We start from the raw sequence: 15,154 nt of genomic DNA on the forward strand, positions 1-15,154 counted from the left end.
CTTTAAGTGCTATTTATATACTGGTCATATAACAATTTGAAATAGCTGAATAGGTGATGCTCCATCACTCGGTTCTAATAAACCAGGTTACTTGGCTTTTGGAAAATAATTTCCATTTACCTGAGATTTTGCTGAAGTTCACCACTGTGGGTAGACAGACTTAAAAACTTTTGCACTGAACCTCAGAACATACATGGGGTGTGTCTGACAAAAATATTTGCATATGCAGCAAGAGAGATCACATCCATAGCCTAAATTAACTTAGACCTGTTTTTGCTGTGTGATTACCTTCTGAGTTGGAGATTTGGGGACCCAGAAAAAGTGGTTGATCAGTTAATTACATCCTACTCTGATATGCTCACTTCTATCCAGGGAACACAATATAGTACTCAGATCAGCATATTTTAATTAATTTTTACCAAAATCAATTATAAGGCGAGTTAGTAGGTTATTACAGGGTGAGATTAATAATAGCATTACAAACACTCCTGAACACTTATTTTTTTCTTTCCTGTTATCTAGAAGCCAAATATTGTAGTCAGCATGTTCTAGATTAATTACACACACAGCTCATCCTCTCTGTCTATTCCAGAAATACAAAACAAGTAGTTTCAACTTAATCATGGGGGGCAGGGAAGAGGAATTGCCAGAGAGGAAGCAACTGCGAAATGCATTTACTCTAAGTGTGAGCAGGGCTCAGGGCTCCCCATTTGAGGTCATTTGAATGAACACTGATTCTTTCCTTTAGAGTAAAGATGAAATGAGGCAAGAAACCCCTGTCTGGGAAATATCATGTTTACAAGGTGAAAAGCAGAGTCAAATAAGCTTTATGTTTAGTTTCCATTTTATTTCCTTTTAAGTGTGTGCCCGCTTCCAGCTCACCAGCGTAAGCAGGATTTAGTTTGCCATCCCACCCCTCCTAGCTTTTAATTTTAATGCTTTTTCTCCTTATTCTGATTTCAGGTCTTTTGGAAGGGATAAGCAAGGTGTCCCAAACACCTTAGTGTGTTCAATCTGCTGGAAAGCCCTGAGTGTACCAGGTGTTTGAGAGGATAATAAAGAAGGGGTGAGGGACTGGTGGGGAGTAAGAGGAAAACATAAGACAAGTGGAGGAAGGCGGGGCTGAAACCCATCTGTCTACCTTAGTCTTGCCCTGTTTTTTTAACATCTGCTTTCACTGATTTCTATCTCCTTATTAAATTCCAGGGGGTTGGCATTTAAAGGTTTTAGACTTTAGATTATATAATTTGACAGCTAATTTTTATTAACCAGCCTGTGAAATCTGTTTGATGGCTAAAATTTGGCTTTAACTCATAGAAGTAGAATTTTACCCTATGTATTGTATGCTGTGTTTGCTAATGTGAAATAGTTTGTCATATGTTGGGAATCTCAAAGGCTTATGTGATGAAAGACATCTTGTTGAACTGAAGCTTTAATATGCTGTTGCCCAAATATCAATATGGACAATTCAAGTGATGAATAATGTACTTTAATATAGAATGTACTGGAAACGTATAGAAACTTTTAACAATGTGCATTCCTGGGCTCTAACATAGATGAAAATCACTCTGAATCGTGTAGTTAACCTACACACACATTCATATACACACTGTTTTAATGCACCTTGGATTTTCATTGAATGATTATTTATTGAGCCCCTACATGTGCCAGGCATCTGTTAAGGACTGAATATGGTCAATGTGGTCCCTTTCCTCAAAGAGGTCAAAACTTCATATAATTGAAAATGTCACTAGTAAGACCATCTATGCTACTTAATAAAATTTTTCTGTAAAATATATATGAAGCATGCTGGACAGTTAAGTGTGGAAAATACTGTTATGCAAAGCCTTACCAGTTAAAGTCACACTGAAAAGAAAAATAAAACATAAATAGATGGCAAAGCTAGTTATCTCCTTTCTATAACATTTAGCTTTTACAGTATTATGGTTCAAAAGAAGCATTAAATGTTTCAAAATACATTGAGTTTTGCTCTATTCAAAATAATAAATAAAGATTTAAAGAAAGATGTAAACATTAGAGGAAATTTATTTGCCTTTGTTGTCATGTGACTCCAAGGCAAAAAAATGAAAAATTACTTGACATGAACAGTGTATGAGCTTCTATTTTTCCTTTGAAGAGGAGATTAAACAAAATAAGCAACTTTTTCATTCTTTTCTAATGAAGGTTCACTTTCCTCTATGTTACTGAATACTCCACGGACTTTTCGTAACCTAAGAATTGTATGCCTACTTGGCTGAGTCATCAATATCTTTCCCGTCATTTTTCTCCCATTAAGTTTCATGCTAATGGACTTGGCCCAGTCCATTCCCTTCCTCCCTTTATTTCCTTGAAAATTACTTTTTACTTCTCTTCTCCTTTTAAAAATTATTATTTTACTTCTTTTCTTTCTCTTTACTTACAAACTTTTAAAAATTGATATTTACAAATCAGTCTGCTTCTTGAACTTGTTTTTCTTTCCTAATTTGTTCTTACATAGTTGATACATCCATACCATTCCTCCACTTTAACTTTTAATTATAAGGAACATTTTTCTGACTTACTTATATATCCTCAAAAATCATTGTGCGTTCACTGGTCAGAATGGCCACCATGAAAAAGTCTACAAATAACAAATACTAGAGAGGGTGTGGAGAAAAAGGAGCCCTCCAACACTGCTGGTGGGAATGTAAATTGGTGCAGCCAGTATGGAAAACAGTATGGAGGTTCCTTCGAAAACTAAAAATAGAACTACCATACGACCCAGCAATCCCACTACTGGGCATATACCCAGAAAAGATGAAAACTCTAATTTGAAAAGATACATGCACTCCAGTATTCATTGCAGCACTATTTACAATAGCCAAGACATGGAAGCAACATAAGTGTCCATCAACAGATAAATGGATAAAGAAGATAGTATGTGTGTATGTATACATACACACACACAAACACACACACACACACAATGGAATATTACTCAGCCATAAAAGAGAATGAAATAATTCCATTTGCAGCAACATGGATGAACCTAGAGATTATCATACTAAGTGAAGTAAATCAGACAAAGACAAATATTATGTCACTTATATGTGGAATCTAAAAAAATGATGCAAATGAACTTACTCACAAGACAGAAATAGACTCACATAGATAACAAACTTGTGGATACTGAAAGGGAAAGAGAAGGGGGAGGGACAAACTAGGAGGTTGGAATTAGTAGATACACATTACTATATATAAAATAAACAAGGACCTACTGTATAGCACAGGGAACTATATTCAATATCTTGTAATAACCTATATTGGAAAAGAATCCGAATATATACATTTAACTGAATCACTTTGCTGTATACCTGAAGCTAACACAACAATGTAAATCAACTATATTCTAATTAAAAAAAAAATCATGTGTGTTCAGCTCAACAATGGAAGAAGGCACTATGTTGATTATACATTCCTTAGATTAGTAGTTCTTAAATTTTAGTATGCATCAGAATCACTTGGAGATCTTATTTTTTAAAAAAAATCAAAAACAGATTGCTGGGCCTCAATCTGAAACAGTAGGTGTGGGGTGGGGCCCAAGAATTTGCATTTCTAACATCTTCTCAGGTGATGCTGATGCTTGCTGGTCTGGGAACCACACTTTGAGAACTACTGGCCTAGTGAACGAGGAAAACTTAAGAAGTACCAGTAAATATACTTTGTTCTTTTTTTATTTGGGGGTGTGAGGCAAATATAACACAGGATCCCTCAAATAAGCTGCCACATATAAATTGATATATCAATCCAGAAGTCACGTTTCAGTTCATGGTTTGACTCATGTGACCTGCAATTTAAATGAATAGAACTGGTCTTTTTGCAATAATGAACACTGAGAGTTAGTAACCATTTACTTTTGTTTTGTTTTAATTTTTTGTCCATTAATCTAGACTTGGAATTCTGTGTGAAGATATGTCAAAACAAATTAGTGGGTTGAATATCTAGGAATAAACCTACCTAAGGAGACAAAAGACCTGTATGCAGAAAATTATAAGACACTGATGAAAGAAATTAAAGATGATACAAATAGATGGAGAGATGTACCATGTTCTTGGATTGGAAGAATCAACATTGTGAAAATGACTCTACTACCCAAAGCAATCTACAGATTCAATGCAATCCCTATCAAACTACCACTGGCATTTTTCACAGAACTAGAGCAAAAAATTTCACAATTTGTATGGAAACACAAAAGACCCCGAATAGCCAAAGCAATCTTGAGAACGAAAAATGGAGCTGGAGGAATCAGGCTCCCTGACTTCAGACTATACTACAAACCTACAGTAATCAAGACAGTATGGTACTGGCACAAAAACAGAAAGATAGATCAATGGAACAGGATAGAAAGCCCAGAGATAAACCCACGGACATATGGTCACCTTATCTTTGATAAAGGAGGCAGGAATGTACAGTGGAGAAAGGACAGTCTCTTCAATAAGTGGTGCTGGGAAACCTGGCTAGGGACATGTAAAAGTATGAGATTAGATCACTCCCTAACACCATACACAAAAATAAGCTCAAAATGGATTAAAGACCTAAATGTAAGGCCAGACACTATCAAACTCTTAGAGGAAAACATAGGCAGAACACTCTATGACATAAATCACAGCAAGATCCTTTTTGACCCACCTCCTAGAGAAATGGAAATAAAGACAAAAATAAACACATGGGACCTAATGAAACTTCAAAGCTTTTGCACAGCAAAGGAAACCATAAACAAGACCAAAAGACAACCCTCAGAATGGGAGAAAATATTTGTAAATGAAGCAACTGACAAAGGATTAATCTCCAAAATTTATAAGCAGCTCATGCAGCTCAATAACAAAAAAACAAACAACCCAATCCAAAAATGGGCAGAAGACCTAAATAGACATTTCTCCACAGAAGATATACAGACTGCCAACAAACACATGAAAGGATGCTCAACATCTTTGCTCATTAGAGAAATGCAAATCAAAACTACAATGAGATATCATCTCACACCAGTCAGAATGGCCATCATCAAAAAATCTAGAAACAATAAATGCTGGAGAGGGTGTGGAAAAAAAGGAACACTCTTGCACTGCTGGTGGGAATGTGAATTGGTACAGCCACTATGGAGAACAGTATGGAGGTTCCTTAAAAAACTAAAAATAGAACTACCATATGACCCAGCAATCCCACTACTGGGCATATACCCTGAGAAAACCATAATTCAAAAAGAGACATGTACCAAAATGTTCATAGCAGCCCTATTTACAATAGCCCGGAGATGGAAACAACCTAAGTGTCCATCATCGGATGAATGGATAAAGAAGATGTGGCACATATATACAATGGAATATTACTCAGCCATAAAAAGAAATGAAATTGAGCTATTTGTAATGAGGTGGATGGACCTAGAGTCTGTCATACAGAGTGAAGTAAGTCAGAAAGAGAAAGACAAATACTGTATGCTGACACATATATATGGAATTTAAGAAAAAAAAATGTCATGAAGAACATAGGGGTAAGACAGGAATAAAGACACAGACCTACTAGAGAATGGACTTGAGGATATGGGGAGGGGGAAGGGTAAGCTGTGACAAAGTGAAAGAGCGGCATGGACATATATACACTACCAAACGTAAGGTAGATAGCTAGTGGGAAGTAGCCGCATAGCACAGGGAGATCAGCTCCGTGCTTTGTGACCTCCTGGAGGGGTGGGATAGGGAGGGTGGGAGGGAGACGCAAAAGGGAGGGGATATGGGAACATATGTATATGTATAACTGATTAAATTTGTTATAAAGCAAAAAAAAACTCATAAATTAGTATGTTGCTGTAGAAAAGCAGGTGGGGACTGATGAACAGAGTGTGACTGGAAGAGGTATTTCACAATTTGTTAAGGAAGCAAAGCATTATAATCCTACCGTCTTCTCTTACCACATACAAATGCATGAGCAACACACACACACACATACACACACACACTGTTTCTGTGGGTAAATCAAAGGTATTTAGGTGTTTTTTTCCCCACATCTGTGATTATTAAAACCTTCCTAGAACTGCTACAACCACAACATGTGGTAAAAATAATTATCGGGACAACATACTTAGAAAACATTTCTCCTTTACATGAGTGATTGTAACTGGTTTGTGTGATTTGTGCCAAATTGTGACTGGAAATTTGAGCTTGGGAATGGAACGTATATCTTTGCTTTTGTCTGTTTGTAGACATAGGGTTATATTCATGCATGCATTCATTGATTCATAACATTTTTTATTAAGGGTCAGAGAAAGGGAGAGTAGGAAGATTCATACAAAGATGAATGAGAGCTCAGGGCATGGTAGATGATGTATCTGTGAAGTAAAGCACAAGCATAAATAGTACAATAGGAAGTATTCAATATTATGGGAGAATAGGGAAGAAGTATGTATTTCTCAGGGAAAACTTGACAGAAGTAACATTTGAATTGGACTTTGAAGAATTCATGAGTCTTTGCTGGGGATGGCAAGTAGGAGAAAGCCTGGGTGGGGGTGGGGGGCATCATGCACACCTCCTGGGGAATAAACTTGTGTAAGGATTTCAGGGAAATTTTAAACAGGTGGATGTAGGTAGAGCATATAGTATGTGTATGGAGGAAAGTATTAAGCACTAGGGCTGAAATCCGGTACAGAAAGGAGAGGAGGGAGCTGGTGTAAGCTAGGCTAAGGAATTTGGACCTTATCCAGTGGTCCAGGAGGTGTCTACAAAGGAAGAACCATATCAGTGAAGGCAGAAGCAGGAAGGATAATGTGTCTGAACAAGAACAGCAGTAAGAATCATAGAAAGGAAATTTACTGAAGAGAATTTCATATAGAGAGCTTTTAGTATAGATGTGCTAATAAGATGCAGAGAAGAGAAGTCAACCATGATTTCCCAATTTTTAGTTGAAGCAACTGTACTGTTTATGATGCTATTTTATAATAGCAGGAATGTAGAAGTGTCTTAAAGTTGTGTTGAACTGTCTCTATGGCATTCTGGCAGCCATTGGCAAAGTACCTAAGTCTTAGCAAAAAGCTTTCAGAACAGGAAAATGACTTACTAGTCATATGAAATGTAGGATAGAATTTGTTCAGGTATAAGACATTATCCACTAAAAGCTAATATTTTACCAGTAAGTATTGTATTATTTCTTTGAGTCATTCAACAGTTGTTTTCGGACAAGAGTAATATTGAAGATTCTCCACAGGATGAGGGAAAGCCACCTGTCATCTCTCCTTGGTTGAGAAATACCAACATCTCTGTTATTTATGGGAATTTCTGTACCTCTGAGGAGTGTTGCAACAGGGAAGGACACCAAACAGGTTGAGAACTACTGTACGAAAAGGAGGCCAGAGAGATCCTTTACAAAGTGCTCCCAATCTTGGCTCCAACCACAGTCTCTGAAGAATACAGAGGCATAGTTTTAATCTCTGCCATTCCAATAAGGTTAAGAAAGATTGAGAGGAGGAAACAGGAGACGAAAGAAATAAGTTGTTTATAGGGAGGTTTTACTGATTGCAGAAATTAGTCAGAAGTCAATCTTTTCTACCAAAATATGAGGATCAAGATAAATTGACAACCAGTGATTTGTGAGAGTAAACTTAAAAATCAGCAGAAAATTACTGATAGGAAGACAAGAAAGGTGACAAGTATCAAAGAATAGTTTGAGGGTATGAGCTAGACCAGAAAGATGTTAAAGACAAGAATATTCTAAGGGAGGCTAGAGAAGTTCATGGGTCAATAGTTCAGTTCTTTCCGTATAGCCAAAGTGGTCAGTGAGACCAGGAGAGATGTGACCATGACTTTGTGTTCTCATTGTTTTTGTGCCTACAAGGTCAAGGGCAATGTTCTTAAATGCACAGGGTGGCCTGAGACCTGTGTGTGGGTGAAGGCAATAAAAAAATTATACTTCTTTGAGAGAAGGCCTCCAAAAATAAATGTAAGAGAGTAAGATATGCTAAAGATATTCAATATGCAAATACTCAAATTCATACATCAAGAGAAGATAGTGCATGGAAACGGTGAGAGCAGAGTTAACGGCAACAGTTGTGCTTATTAGGATGATGAGATAGTGAAAGACTACAAAGGCAGTCTAACAATTTTCACCTATTGGTGAGGACCAACGTGATAACTAAGCAGCAGACCAGAAAGATTGGTGATAAAAAGATAGAATGTCCAGCGTTAAAGCCTTGCTGTTACTCAGTGTGTGGTGCACTAACCAGATGCCTGGGCATCATCTCAGATTTTGTTAGAAATGGAGAGAACTACCTACCCTGCCCCCCAAAAGTCTACTCAACCAGAATCTTCATTTTAACAAGATTCCCGGGGACTATTGTGCACATTAAAGTTTGAGGAGCTCTGATATGGGAGACTTTAAATAAGGCCAGGTGAAAGATGATTGTATTTTGCATATCATAATTCCATCTCTGTCTAAGTTAATTAAGTAAAACAGTCATTTTTAACTAATCTATTTTCAATGATTTTTAATTATTTTTCTATTCAAAGATTCATCTGAGAATTTGGCAAATGCCTTAGATACTCTTCTCCCATCCCATCCATCCTTACAAGTGGATGCAATTTCAGAATATAACTTAAAGCTTAGCCACAAATTCCAATTTAAGAAGTAGTATTTAAAGAATCCCAAGCACTACTCTACAGAATTATTAATTAGAAACCACCTGAATGCTTGTGGACCCAATCCACCAAATGGCTGCTATCTTGGGGCCTAGCAGGGTTTGCTTTTAATAGAGACTTTGAAGACACCCACATATGTTACACAATCAGGGCCCTGAACAGGACTGCCTTGATTGCCAGGCAACCAAGTTCTATGGATACCAAGATGACATATAAAACATGTGTCGTCAACTGCAATTGCCAAGTAAAACTTTCAGTCACAGGCATCTAGACATTTGGGTGGTATTATAAATCATCTGAAAGTTTTTGTTTACTAAATTATAATCCTCAAGATTGAGATAATGGCTAATGTTTGAGTATTTATTATGCACTAGGAAACTATCCACCTCTTGCCCCCGTATCTCTCTCTCTCTCTTCCTTTCTCCTTAAAATAACCTTGTAAGGTAGGTATTTTTGTCCCTAATTTTTTTTTTTTTTTTTGTGGTACGCGGGCCTCTCACTGTTGTGGCCTCTCCCATTGCGGAGCACAGGCTCTGGACACGCAGGCAAAGTGGCCACGGCTCACGGGCCCAGCTGCTCTGTGGCATGTGGGATCTTCCTGGACCAGGGCACAAACCCATGTCCCCTGCATCGGCAGGCGGACTCTCAACCACTACACCACCAGGGAAACCCCCCTAATTTTAAAATATGGAAACTGAGACTTACTTTAATAAACTATCCAAAATCATAGCTAAAAAATAAATGGAAAGTAGCGGAGCCTGTACTCACACATAGATCTAACTTATTGCAAAACCTGTATTTTTACCAGCGAGGCTAAAGACTATAAAAGTCTTTAGAATAACTGCTTTAGAAAAAATTCTGCAAAACCAACTCTATTTCACTATAAAATGAAATATTTCATCAGGGACTTTTTTTCTTCCGACACTACCTTTTTCACAGAAAGTACATCTTTTTTGTAAAATCTGTAAAATAATTTATGCTGGTTCATTCAGCAAGTTATCACCAAAGTTTGATACTACTTATCAAAGTTGTAAGGTGATTAATGTCAAATATGAAAACAAAATAAGATGGCTCATATAGACTGAGTAAAGTTGGGGGAAAAGTTATTTTATTTTTAAATTAAATTATTCTTTTTGTAGCAGCTGATAAGTTCATGAAGTAAAGCAAAAAGCTGCATCAAAAAGCCTTAAGTCTATAAATTCTAACTCCCTTCTCTGTTGACCTGACTGCATCAGAGGTTACTTAAAACTTGGGCTCATCATAAGACAAACTATGTAGCCCAAATTATATAACAACACAGAGTCTTTTTAGGCCAATAGCCTGAAGCACTCCTCCACAGTCAATTAATTTTAATAACATTCTATAAGGCAAATAGGGAGAGTAAGAACATTACTATCACATGCAAGAGAGGCTGCCAGAAGAATGTTTTTAAGTATATGCCCTCTATTCTGTGAGGTAGTCCTAGTCCTCATTTTCTTTAACAATTATTATTCATGTCACATTTTAAAAAATGTCACAGTATGAAGCCATCTATTACATTGAAATGGTGAAAGGGAAGGACGGAGAGATAGGGAACAAATGAACGTGGATTTGTAAACACTCTCCTCGGAGTTTTAAACCTTAAATGACCCCTAAAGGAGACTGTTTTGAGACTTTCACAGATCTTTCTCCATTTATATAATAATAATGCTCTCCTCCCATTAGCACCGTGATTTTGAAGTATCATTTGAGGTATCATTTGAGATATCATGTAATCCTCACACCAACCTGTGAACTCTTATCACCTTTTTACTGAAAGGAAAACTAAAGTTTGGAGATGTTATACATTAATTGCCCAAGCTGGTGCAGCTCATAAGTGAGAAAGATTTCTGAAACTGGGTTTCCCAGACTCAGATCTCTTGCTGCCTCCCAACTAGCAATACTAGAAATGTTTAGTTTGAACATAAGTATCTTGCTTTGTCTGCAAGGCTCTTTGTATAAGGTTGTCCCATTTGTAATTTGATTCAAGTAAACTAACACATACTAAGCTTCTATTAAGGTTCAGTGAAAACAGAAATGACAAATACAATCTTTACACTCAAAAGCCTTCTCATCTGGTGTAGAAGATACATAAACCAGGAACTGCAATCTAAATTACTCCCTTACTATGCTCATTATGCCTTCCTGAAAATGCGTGTGAATGTGCAAACTAGTGAACTGGACACTTCAGGTGAATTGTATGGGATGTGAATTATATCTCAATACAGCTGTTATTAAAAAAATAAAATAATAAATTTTAAAAACATTAAAAAATTTGTGTTAAGGAAAGGATTCTTGTCTCCAGAAAACCTAAGATAATCACAAAATAATTACTTACCCTTGATCTTGGACCTGACTTTTAATAATACAATCTCAGCATTTTGGGATACTGCTTTTGCACAAAATTATTAACCTCTAATCAATAAACATCTAACCAAAGTTATGGTGCTTTACATGTAGCATTTCTAATTTCATTGTTGTTTCAAACAAACGTTATATTTTTTGAGATTTACATTTCCTAACATAAATATTATACTTAGTTGTCTAAAATTACTACTTATTTTTTAAAGCAAAGGTAACATAAAATAAAACATTCAATAGTTGCACAAATGTTATATAAATAAAGATAGAGGCCCTGTCCAAACGAAATGTGCACTGGTGGGCAGTGCCACTGTGGAATGGTCCCCAATAAAGTTCCTCTGAAATACGGGCAGGAGCGGCTCCTTGCCCATTGCCCAGCCCTCTGATCCAGTGTGAACTTTTCATTTTACAGGTGAGGACAACGAAACACGAAGGTGTTGACCTCTTAAAATATTCCCAAGGTCACATAGAAAAGGATCACAAACAGAAGTCTCTACTGCTTTTTCTACTACTACACTGAGTTGGGATTAACTGGTAAAGTCTTCACTGATGCAACACATAGTTATTAAGTAGTTTCTATTTTCTAGGCTTCATTCTAGGCAATATAGATATGTTGATAAAAATCACAGGCAAAAAATTTGCACTGTGGCAAGGAAGACAGATAAGAAGTAAGCCCGAGTAAACAAGTAAATAAAGGATAATAAGTAGTTGCTATGCAGAGGATTAAGAAAAGGTTATTCATGGAAGTGACTTTAGCTCCTGAGCCCTGCATGGCTGCTTGTGAAGAGTGGTGGGAAGAGAAATCCAGGCAGTAAAGGAGCTGATGAAAAAGCCCGAAGGCAGGAATGAGCTTCAAGTGTGCTGAGGAAAGTAAAGGAATGCAGGATAATCCTATGTGTTTGATTTAAGTAACTGGTTGAATTGCTGGTGCCAGTAATTGCAATAGAGATGTGGGGGAAAGAAGCAGGTTTTGACAGGGGAGATTAAGAATTCTATATTGATCCTAAAAAAGTTTGATATGACTGATAGGCAGTCAAGGAGAGTAGGGGTGTGTCGGGGATAGGACTAGGGGAGTAAAAGGTTATCTGAAGAAACTGGTTCCTGTCTGACTTACACAGTTTGGATCCCAAAGAGACAATTGAAGCAGAGTGGTATAAAAGGTTGTGGTTGGTAGGAGGCAGAGATAGAGAAAGCAGGATTGATCAATACAATGGAGAAGGAACGCTTCACTGCAGACTAAGGAGTTTGCATCTGTGAGCAAGTTCTGGTATAATTTTAAGGATAAATCCTAATTTATCTAATTAGGTGGTAGACCCAGACTTTACCAGAAAATCAGGTATTAAAATCTATTTTGTACCTTCTTTTTCAAATAAGGAAAAGTACTGTATGTTTCCTCTGTGTGGAAGCCCTAGCAAGAAGCTTACATTTCAGCAACACTAGGAAAAAAACAGTGGCACAATGAGCACAAACTCTTATCAGTCATCTTCCACTCTGCGGTCCCAATGCCTGTTCTAAGCTGCCAATCTGAACAGGACATGTCCCTCCTGAAATCCCTTTATGGTCTGTCGTTTCTCTTAGCAGATAGTCAGACTCCTCATCATGGCCCACAAGGCAGCACATGCTGGTCCCTGCCAATTTCTCCAGCCTCACTCACTTCCTGCTACCTGTTGCTCACAGGACCAGCTGAGTTCTCTTCTCAAATGAACCCTGTGCTCACTCTACTTGTTAATGCTTTGTCCTTGACCAGGACAAGACAGAGATGCTTCTTGCTCAACTCTTCCCAAAGTGAACTCCTACTTATACTTCAGGTCTTTGTCAAGATAACACTTCCTCCGAGGAAGTTCCTCTAGAAAACCTGCCTTGTCCCCTGGTCCTAAGTCTGACTAGGAGCTTCACCTCCAGATATTCCATCATCTTTAGCACTGACCACCCCCACGTTGCGACTGTCTACATATTTGCAGCTGTCCTGCATAATCTTGTTGAGGGCAGGGACCATAGCTGTCCTGTTCATTGTTGTATCTTCCATACTGAGTGCAGTCTGGGCATTTAGCATCTAGGGGCTTAATACCTAGTGAATAAGTGCAAAGAAAACTTTCTACTAGATTTTAAATTCCTAGAGAGCAGGAACCCTAGGCTGGTTAAACATACTACCTCCAACTCTAAACACAAGGTGAGTGCTCAAAGAAATTTATAGTTTTTCAACTGAGAGCTGCATTTCCCATGCTTTACATTCTATGATTTGAGTATATTGAAAGTGGAGTTTCTGGTGAAGAGCCCTGCCATTGTCTTTGCACCAGCTTTCGCCATATTTTAACCTGCCCAGCCATTGGATACCATTTCTAAGTCTAGGTAGACAAATAACTGAACTAATATTACTCATCTACCCTCTCAATATGGTCTGATTTATGCCATAAGTATTTATGCCATAAAGTATTCCTGCATCTAAACTTTGTCTTACATATGAAATACTATTATCCTGCAACTTAGACCATTTGATTTAAAATGCATTTCTTCAGGGCTTTTAAATACTTTGCGATCTTTACCTTTCCACAATGTGGAAATAAGTTTCAGAACTAAACTGATCACAGTGATCCATGTTTTGATGCAACAGTTCCTTACATTTAAAATCAAGAACACAAAATCAGAATTTAACTAAAACGTATACTCTTAATAAGTTTAAATATTTGTACTTACCTTCTAGTGCATCTTTCATATCCTGGGCAAAAAGGGTCCACATAATTTCAGCACTTATTTTTCCCATGTTCAGTTCTTGAGGAAACCTAAAACCAAACACATATATTAGTAGATCAAAAAGAAAAATGTGCCTGAAAAAAAAACACTTCACATTACATAGACACCACAGTAATGATTACATAGTTTATAACTACTTTTACCTATGAGATTTCTCTTTATAAATTTTCAGGGGTAGGGAAAAAAAGCTGAACACCAGAGTGTGGCGATAAAGACAATTATTGGGTGAAAGGAAAATAGACTTCGTTACATCAGTGCCAATGTAATGTTACCCAGGGCTCCTGATGGATGTCTTATGCTGTGTGTTTGCTTGTGTCTAAAGAGTCCCTTTAGTTTTATCAAACACTTTATCTTCATATGTCTCAATTTGAGGATAGGCCAGATGAATCTGAGGAGCAGATACCATATAACAGCAAAAACCACAGCTCGCATTCATCTGTCAGCCATTTTTCTCGAAGCAAACTTGAGTGCTTCCATTCTCTACTTGCTTAAAGCAAATTATTTCAAGAAAGATTCCTTACTCCTCTGGTAAAATGGCCCATGGTGGACCCATTAATCAGGACTCCAGAACTACCAGGCAGGCTGTGTATTTTAGATCAAACAAGCTTAAGCCAAAGACAAGATTCCTACTGCTGCTGAATATGTATTCTGTTTGTATGTGTTTTCAATCTCATGATAAGCCCAGTGAAAATAATTTCATTCATTTCATTTCATTGTAAACACTCAGCCCATGCCAACATGCAAGACTGAAAGTATTTTCTGTTCTAACAAATATATATTATATATTTTATGCACTGAATATATTATTTATAAAGTGCATGCATATAAATGTTTATATACATATATACAAGTTAACATTTTAAGGATATATATATATATACATATATATATGTAAAGTAACAAGAATAACTCTCACATTCATCTATTTTTTTTTTTAAGATTTGTTTGATGTGGACCATTTTTTTTTTAAAGTCTTTATTGAAAGTTAAGACTTTGTCTTCCTATGCAGGGGGTGTGGGTTCAACCCCTGGTCAGACAACTAAGATCCCACATACCTCACAGCTGAAAAACCCAAACATAAAACAGAAGCAATATCATAACAAATTCAATAAGGACTTCACATTCATTTATATTTTTGAGTCCAAATCAAAAAAAGAGAAAAGAGTAATATAACCCTGAATGAGATAGAAAGGGTTACTTAAGTAAATATGACTTCAGTATAACCTCAACAAAGAAAAGATCACATATCCTACATACTATTTCACCAAAGCACAGCGTGTTTCATCAAATATCCCTTACTAATTTCCATCTATCAATTTATCTAATAATGTCAACTGATACTTTAAAACTTAAATGTGGATGCATTA

At 36.9% G+C, this 15,154-nt stretch overlaps 1 protein-coding gene across 2 annotated transcripts in view; it reads right to left on the reverse strand.

Annotated features, from left to right (window-relative positions):
• Nucleotides 1–15,154, reverse strand: part of UNC13C (unc-13 homolog C) — a 587,724-nt gene that overhangs the window by 181,123 nt on the left and 391,447 nt on the right. For both annotated transcript variants that reach the window (XM_060095294.1, XM_060095293.1), the window contains one exon: nt 13,731–13,816. In XM_060095294.1, coding sequence (XP_059951277.1) covers nt 13,731–13,816 — 86 coding nt within the window. The remainder of the gene's footprint in view (nt 1–13,730; nt 13,817–15,154) is intronic.

This window comes from Mesoplodon densirostris, chromosome 4 (genome assembly GCF_025265405.1).
Source record: "Mesoplodon densirostris isolate mMesDen1 chromosome 4, mMesDen1 primary haplotype, whole genome shotgun sequence".
Lineage (NCBI taxonomy): Eukaryota > Metazoa > Chordata > Mammalia > Artiodactyla > Ziphiidae > Mesoplodon > Mesoplodon densirostris.